This window comes from Galeopterus variegatus, unplaced genomic scaffold, assembly GCF_000696425.1.
Source record: "Galeopterus variegatus unplaced genomic scaffold, G_variegatus-3.0.2 Scaffold1410, whole genome shotgun sequence".
Taxonomy (NCBI): Eukaryota; Metazoa; Chordata; class Mammalia; order Dermoptera; family Cynocephalidae; genus Galeopterus; species Galeopterus variegatus.
Genome location: NW_007727521.1, coordinates 767030 through 775872, shown reverse-complemented (window position 1 = coordinate 775872; position 8843 = coordinate 767030). Strand labels below are relative to the sequence as shown.

The 8843-nt window shown below is 35.6% G+C and overlaps 1 protein-coding gene across 2 annotated transcripts in view; it reads right to left on the bottom strand.

Moving 5' to 3' along the window:
* Positions 1-363: 363 nt before the first annotated feature.
* TXNDC9 (thioredoxin domain containing 9) overlaps positions 364-8843 on the bottom strand; it is a 12836-nt gene continuing 4356 nt past the window's right edge. For both annotated transcript variants that reach the window (XM_008576821.1, XM_008576822.1), the window contains exons 3-5: positions 6868-6986; positions 3783-4037; positions 364-976 (exon numbers count right to left, since the gene is read on the bottom strand). In XM_008576821.1, the coding sequence (XP_008575043.1) occupies positions 859-976; positions 3783-4037; positions 6868-6986 (492 nt within the window). In that variant the 3' untranslated portion in view covers positions 364-858. The remainder of the gene's footprint in view (positions 977-3782; positions 4038-6867; positions 6987-8843) is intronic.

Here is an 8843-nt window from a genome sequence, read left to right as displayed (position 1 = left end):
CCCACTGTAACAGTGTTAAGAGGATGGGAAATCCTATTATGATAATTGAAAGGTGGAGCCTTTAAAAGGTGATTAGATTGTGAGTACTGTATCTTTGCGAATGGATTAATCCATTGATGGTTTGCAGGTGGTCATGGGCATGGTCATGATGGCTTTATAAGGAGAGCTAGTGAGAAGCTTAGCTCCCTCTTGCTCAGCCCATTCATCGTGTGACACCCTGCACTGCTATAGAAGGCAGCCCTCACCAGATGTGTTCCCTGTACTTTGGACTTCCCAGCCTCCAGAACTGTAAAAAATTTTATTTCTTTATAAACTATCCAGTTTCAGGTATTCTGTTATAACAAACAGAAATGGGCTAATACATAGCAGAAATAAGTAGCAGTTCTTTAATAGTTACTTAAATATATTCCAGAACTGAAAAGTGTTTATAATTCATTTACAAGTGCAGTGTGTTATAGCAGTAAATGTTACTTGACCTGTTGTATAAAATAAATAATGCTGATTAAGAATTAGTCTTAGAATAGTTAATAGAATTTCTATTTCTAACTCTGGAGATTAAAAACACAATTGTGAATGGTATAAAGACGTAACAACCATATTGTGATAAAATCAATCTCAAAAATAGAGAATCCAGACCCTCCCCCTATAATTTAACAACACAGAAGTTTTCCTTAACTTAAACATGATGGACGCACAAAAAATAGTAAAGACACCTTTCAATGTGATGCAACTGTATAAAACTCTGGAATATGAGTTTTAGATGACTGATTTATCAAAATCAACAGAACTTAGAAATCACGTTTAAATGTGAAGTAAGCAGAAATAAAAAGACAATTTACAAAGAATCACGATTGAAGTCTAATCATCATCAGAGTCTGAATCATATTTCTTTCCTCGGATAGTTTTCTTTTCCAGCTTTGTGAAATTTGTTCCAAATTTCTTTTGGCTCTGAAATGGTGGCTCCATTAAATTTCCGCTAAAAACAAATTTGAAAAGCATTTTATTCTTTATGATTTAATACAGTTGGTATACTAAACTGCACAGAAATCTATCTTTTCTTCCTCCCTATAACATATAGAATAGAGTAAAATTTCTTTAAAATGCCAGTGTCAGGGAAGAAGTATACTAGTCATATTGATGGTTAATAGCTTTAAACCTTATTTGTACTACTAAATGTTTTAGATCAATGTTTTATTTTCCTCCCTCCCATTTTTCCTTTTATCATTAATTACCGATTAACATTTTATAGGATGTGCCAACAGAATTTCTGATTGAAAAGTACAGAAGAAAGCCAGCTGTTCTGATTTCACTGCTTCTGGATATACTAAACCTATATGAGATATTCTGTTTACTATGAGAATGGCACAGAAAATGTTAGTCTATTTGATAGCCTATTATTACTGGTTTGATCTTGTTTAACATTTCATAATGTTTAGATCTCTATAGACATCAAAACTCATGGAATTCACTATCATTAACCTGGAAATGGTATAAAACTCTTTTCAATAATGCTTGAGAAAGAAATAAAACTGACAATTTCTTCTTTCAAAAATATCTGGGGTGTATTCCTAGCACTCAAATCTTGGTTTTGAATATCATTTGCCATTGAAAAGATGATTCCAGGGAGAGTACAAAATGAACCCCCCTAAAATATCTTGTTTCTACTAGAAAGGAAGAGCTCAAAGAACTACAGGGTAATGTCAAAAGGACATAGACGTCAGCATGAAAGGGGTTCTCAATGGCCAAATCTGGGGCATTTTGAGCTTCAAAGTAAATAATTATAGTAACAGACTATAACCCATTGAATAATTCATAGCCCATACTGATATAACTAAATGAAAAAGTAAATAAATGTAGGAGATGGACAAGTTCTTTATCAAATCACCATTTGGTCTGGTAGAGAACTGGTGAACCTTGTGCTCAGTTATCACCAGAAATCAGACAAATTATCATATGCTTCCTGACATGATGCACCAAGAAAAGATACATCATTTCCATAATATGCCTGTCAAAAATGCATAATCCATGCTTGCTTCAGCAGCACATATACTAAAAATGCATAATCCTAATCTAATCTTGAGGAAATGTTTGACAAACCCAATCTAAGGGATGTCTACAAAATAATCAGCTTGTACTCTTCATTTCCATAATATGCCTGTCAAAAATGCATAATCCATGCTTGCTTCAGCAGCACATATACTAAAAATGCATAATCCTAATCTAATTTTGAGGAAATGTTTGACAAACCCAATCTAAGGGATGTCTACAAAATAATCAGCTTGTACTCTTCAAAAATATCAATGTCTTGAAAAACAAAGAAAGGGCAACATTGTTGCATGTTACAGAAACTAAAGACACATAATAACCAAATGCAACACTTTCTGGTGTGGGGGATATCACTGGGACAATGATAAAATATGGGTAAGGTCTGTAAATTACACAATAATTCCTGTTTTAATAATTGTACTGTGGTCATGTAAGAAAATGTCCTTGTTCTTAGGAAATACAGTTAGGAGTAAAGGGACATCATATCTACAACTTTCAATCAAATGTTACCTATAGAAAGAGAATGATAAACCAAATATAAAATGTTTAAAATTGGGGAATATGGGGAGCGCTCCCGCCGCGGGTTCGGATCCTATATAGGGATGGCTGGTACGCTCACTGGCTTAGCGTAGTGTGGGCGACACAAAGCCAAGGGTTGCGATCCCCTTACCGGTCACAAAAAAGGGAAAAAAAAATTGGGGAATATGGGTAAAGGGTATATGAGAATTCCTTGAACTGGTCTGCAACTATACGCTCACTGGCTGAGCGTAGTGCGGGCGACACAAAGCCAAGGGTTGCGATCCCCTTACCGGTCACAAAAAAGGGAAAAAAAAAATTGGGGAATATGGGTAAAGGGTATATGAGAATTCCTTGAACTGGTCTGCAACTTGTTTAAAGTTTGAGATATTTTAAAAGACACAAATTTAATATTAATATTTCGTGTTAATATTAAGAAAATGAAGCCAATTTCTACAACATAGAAATGATATAGGCATGTCTAGGAGAGATTCAGCAAAAAGGGGGGAAGAGAAGTGGGGGAAAGAAAAGATGACAGAACTTTCTACTTATTGAAAGACAGTGTGACTCTGGAATGATAATTGCATAATTTTACCTGTTATTTTTGCAAATTAACAACAGGTGCAAAAGACAAAGTGATATGCTCTGACTTGTGGAATTAGACAGAGAAGTGGACAAAAAGATGAATGAGAAATGGAAGTTTGATTTTACATTGTTTTCAAACTGAAACTGTTCTCCATAGTATATAATGTAAGCTAACATAGAAACCCATTTTTTATTTATCAGTTCATAAGTGAGATGGAATATCTACATTAAAAACTTAATATTTTAAAATATAACCTTCTCTGTAGTAGTATTTTTAATTTTTATTTCATCAGAGAAAAAATTAAGTCATTATCAATTTGAGTAATACGTCTTAAATCAGAAGTGCCAATTCTGGAATGGCATTTTGAGCTTCCAGATTAATAAAGAATTAGTTTCCACAGCATTTGTTAGGTTAAACTTTGATAATCAGCTGTACTCCAAGACTCAGTTTTACCTATCTATCTGATTTTGCTATAATGTATGTCTTAAGAAACATGCTTTTTCCTTTGAGAAACTTTCTACATCTCAGCCAAAGGACTTCATTTCATAAAATAAATGTTACGATACAAAAATCCTCTCTGAAAATATCAACTAGATTGGAATTAAAATAAATCCATTCTTTTGCTAAAAGTTACCTGTAATTAAGAATATCAGAACAACCGAGCCTCCATTCTAAAGTTTCCGTAGTGAAGTCATCTGTATTTCCTAGGTCAGTAAATCCAACAACATAATCGTGTGTTTTCCCATCTTTTACCAGTGCTAGTGTGGGAATGACTTTGATATGCAGTCTCTCACAAAGGAAAGGTGCCTTTTCCACATTCAACTTCAAAAATTTGGTCTCAAGATGTTTCTTGGACAGTATCACCAAATGTCTGTCTAGGATTTTACATCTGTAAGTAACAACACATAGAAAATCAAAAGCTAAAACAATAGATTTCATTTTTTAAAAAATAAATATCCAGGCTGGCCGGTTAGCTCAGCTGGTTAGAGTGCAGTGCTATAACACCAAGGTCAAGAGTTCAGATCCTTGTACTCGCCAGCTGTCAATAATAAAAAAAAAAATTAAAATTAAAATAAAAAAATAAACATCATTAAGGTATATCTAATTTTACAGTTCTTCTGTTTGAGTCTCAATTAGGCAGCCAACCTACACCTGTGTCAGATGACCTAATTTTTAGATAGAGGGCAGCTGCCAAAACAATCTAGCATTCTAGAAAGTCAGATTTTCCCTAATGATATTTACTAAAGAAATATTAAATATATGCTTTAAGTCATAAAGGGGTTTGCGAAGTTGTCATGTTTGTGGTAAGAATAAAAAATTAGGATTGTTGTTTCCCTAATGCATGTTTCCTGGCATCTCATACAGGAAGCTTGAAGGGAGACAAATCTGAACTTGACAGAACCCAGAAGAGACTATAAAGAATTAGGAATACACACATGGAGCCATATTTGGAAGTCATGAAGAAAGACTGAATGGCCTCACTGAGAAAGAACATTTTACACCTACCTCTGTAAACTCTGTCAGTGAGAAGCACCTTAAGGTTACTAATAATCTTTAAATAAACATGGTCATCATGGTTCCAAAGAAATGAAAAATACCAGTAGTAACTTTTACTAAGCCCTCTTCTATTGAAGAGGAAAATGGAAGTGGCATTTTCTTTAAATTAAATCTAAAACTGGCCAATATTCTAGTGTTTCTGAAACAGACTGTTGTAACGATCTTAGACCAGTGGTTTTTAACCCCAGGTGTTCATTTGGAGCTGGGAAACATGGGTGATTCTTACTCCCAATAAAGTTTGAGAACTAATGCTTTAAATGACTAACACACAAAATGCTTAATGGTGGTTTTTAGTAGGAAGATTTTTGTGCCATTTAGTGTTATTTTTCTTGAACTAGGATTGGGTCTGCAAAATTTTCTTGTAACCTTGAAGTATCACTCTCCCTGGAATGTATCTTTTCATATATCACCCATGTAGTTCCACAATGAGATTTCTGTGAAAAATGGCAAGAAAACAAGTTAATAAATGGTTTTTAAATGAAGTTCAAAACAAATTACAAATGAACCTTTACATAAGAAATATGTTCCTGAAAATTTGGACATAAATCAACTCCATACTTTAATTACAGTAAGGAACCTATTTTAAATAAGTCTGATTGTACCCTTTGTCAGTTGAAAAAATCCAGAAGCAGCATTCATGGAGTAGTTAACTAGCACTAGGCTTAAAATATGGGTTCAAATCCCTCTCTTTATCATTTAGGAGCTGAGTAATATTAGGTGAGTCAAGGCTCTCCAAGCCTTGGTTTCCAAACATGAAACACAGGAATTATAATACCTATCTCAAAAGAGTTATTATGGATATTTCAGAGATAATATATATTAAAGCATCCTGCCTACTATGTGCTATGAACTTTGTTAGATATCTAAGAAGGTTAATTGAATGACTAATTTTCCAAACATGAAACACAGGAATTATAATACCTATCTCAAAAGAGTTATTATGGATATTTCAGAGATAATATATATTAAAGTATCCTGCCTACTATGTGCTATGAACTTTGTTAGATATCTAAGAAGGTTAATTGAATGACTAAATTTTGATTTTTCAGTTTTCCTGGTGCTGTTTTCCATCAAATATATTTACTGAGCATCTAGTATGTACCAGGCATTGCTTTTCTAGGGCTGTAAACCCAGAGCACAATGGGCTGGGCCATGATACAGGCAAATACTCTGCCTTTACAAGACTAACAATCTAGTCAAGGAACACATATGATAAGTAAACAAATATCAATTTTATATACTGATATCAATATATCACCTCATCATACATGTCAGAGATTCACAACTTAAGGGCTATGTGCCAACGGGAGATGATAATGTACCACAGGGCAAATCTGATACCCTTCTTACTTCCTAATCCTTTCTCCCACTTTTCCTTACAAGGGATTCCACCTTCTCAATATTTTCTTTCATTTTTACCCTTAGTCAATGAATACCAGGCAATCAATTCCTGAAAGGCGCTAACTAATAATAAGCTATTGAGCTGTGAGGCTAAGAAAAGGGCCAGGCTACAGTAGAGAGAGGAGGTCTGGGCTGAGACACAATGAGCGACAGAGACTCTACAGTGTATGTACATCTGAGAGAGGCAGCTGATACTCAGCACCAGAAAACCACTATCATACTGAATTCCAGGTCTGCTATTTCTACTGGCAGTCCCAACTTTCACTCTGCTTCTAGTGGAAGGTTTGGTTAAGCCATTGTCTCCCTGTCAAAGTCGTTAGTTGAGAAGCAGTTAATGAACACTAATTTTGAAAGACTGTTGTCCCCCCTACTCCCAACATTGTGGCTACATCATAATAGCAGGGAAAAATAAGCAGAAATGAGTATTGTTGCACTGGTAAGAATATTAAGCGTACATTTCTATGATGTTTTTAGAGTTAGCTAGTGAAAAATAAGTCAGAAAATGTAAGCCATTTTTATGGGAATGTTACTGATTTTCAACATTTATTTATACTTTTGCATGTCACTGGTCTTTAAAGTTAATTATTAAAATAACTGCTTAACTTTTACATACTGACTCTAAGAATATTAAAGAACATACCAGAATACAATGAAACAGTTTAGAAAGTTTTTCCTTTTAGTTTTTTAAATTTCTCATTAAACCAGTCTATTTCTATCCAAACATCTTATTTTAAAAAAATGTCATGGATGGAAACAGTTACCTGAATGTGGAGTCTCTGTAGAAATGGCAAACTACTTTTTTACTCTCCTTGACTTCTTGAAAAAAGTCTCTCTCACTAGGGATTTCTCGGTATTCCCCATGTCCTTTAGACAGCCATTCCTAATTTGGAGAAAAGTGAAATATAACACATGTGAAATACCTTTCAGTACTTGATATTTTAAGTGTCCGAATCCCATAGTACAAATACCTTGTAACGAAGCCAATTTTATCTTGTAGAGAAATGAATTCCTTTCAGCATTTTACTTTCCTATGTTTCCAGTGTTAATGAAAAATGTCTGTGTGCTATGACTGCTACAGCATGGCTCGGATTTAAGACAATTACTTGTTTTGGTAACTTAAAACATTTTTCTCAGAACTTCCAAAATAAAAATTTAGACACGAAATATAAATATCCACTTAATTTTTTTGCACTTTTAAACGACTAACACCAGAAGCATTTTTTTTTTTTTTTTTGTCCTTTTTGAGACCGGCCGCACCGCGCTCAGCCAGTGAGCGCTGTGAGCGCACCGGTCATCCCTATATAGGATCCGAACCCGCGGCGGGAGTGCTGCTGCGCTCCCAGTGCTGCACTCTCCCAAGTGTGCCACAGGCTCGGCCCACACCAGAAGCATTTGATCCAAGTACTACAAAGCTTTTAAAAATCATGCTCATGAGATAAAGCCAGTCAGTCTTGGGGAGGCAGGGAGTTACTGCAGCTCTGAAGCTCAGGAGCCCTGTCTGCTTTTGGTAACCATCTCAGAGAGGCAAGTACCCTTTCCATACCGGCTACCAATGGGCAGTGTCCTCAGAAAAAAAAGTAGTTTACTCACATGGTGTCCAGACCAATGAAAATCTCACATCTTATTCAACTTCCCAAACCAATATAGGAATCCTTTATGAACCAAAACTGACAGACCTTTCAGCTTTTTGAACCTTTCCTGTAGCAGGAAGCTTATCACCTCAACTGGAAGCTAATTTCCTTCTTCAGGCAGCTGGTTTTAATAAAAAGGAGCACTGGGCTTGCAAGCAGAAGCCATAGGTTTGAATGTGTTCTTCTATATCTGAGGCTATGAATTCTAATAACCTTTCTGAGCCTCAATTTCCTCATTTGTAAAGTGGAGATGATACAGTATCTTTCTCATTGGGCTGCTGTGAAAAGGAAAATAAGACAATTTACATGGAAACCCCTAAAACACCATTTGGTACATGTGCTTAAAAAGTATGTGTACGTGTGCTATCTAATTTTTACAAAAGTGTTCTCACATTGAACTGAAATATATCCATAACTTCAGTCTGTGGATCCCAACTTGGACTAAGATTAGAGAGAAAAGTGTAAATCTCTCTTTTACACATCAGCCCTTCAGATATTATCTCATCTTGCGTAAGTCTTCCTCCCCACTGAACATTCCCAGTTCTCTTTAATTGTTTCTCATATGCAAAGATTTCTAAACTTCTTACTCTCCCCAGATATCCTCTTCTGAACAGTCTAATTTGCCCATGTCCTTTTAAAATGTGGCAGAGATCTGAATCCGACCCTCTAGAAGTGGTCCACCCAGAAAGGGCCAGGAGTGCCAACCCCCTCCCTCCTTGGGACTTCAGCTAATAAGGGCCAGACGATATTAAGTTTTGGTATCACTTCACATCAGTTTACATGGAGCTGACATTAACAGGAGGCCCTGATATTTTCTCCTTGTGTAAAACATCTATAAACAGTTTCAACTCTCCAATACAATTCCTCATTGATGTGACATTTCATGACTGCTTTCCTGACTCACCAATATGTGCCCTTAAAAAAAAAGCATTTGTTAAAAAGCTGTTATTTGTTTTTATTATTTATTCTCATGTTTAATCAAGGGGCTGAAGACCTGAACCTGTCCCGTGCCTTGGAAGTTTTGTTTTTTTTTTTTTGTCTTTTGTCCGTGTCCGGCAACGGATCGCAACCCTCAGTGTCGCCCCCGTACCGGACCGGGGACCGGC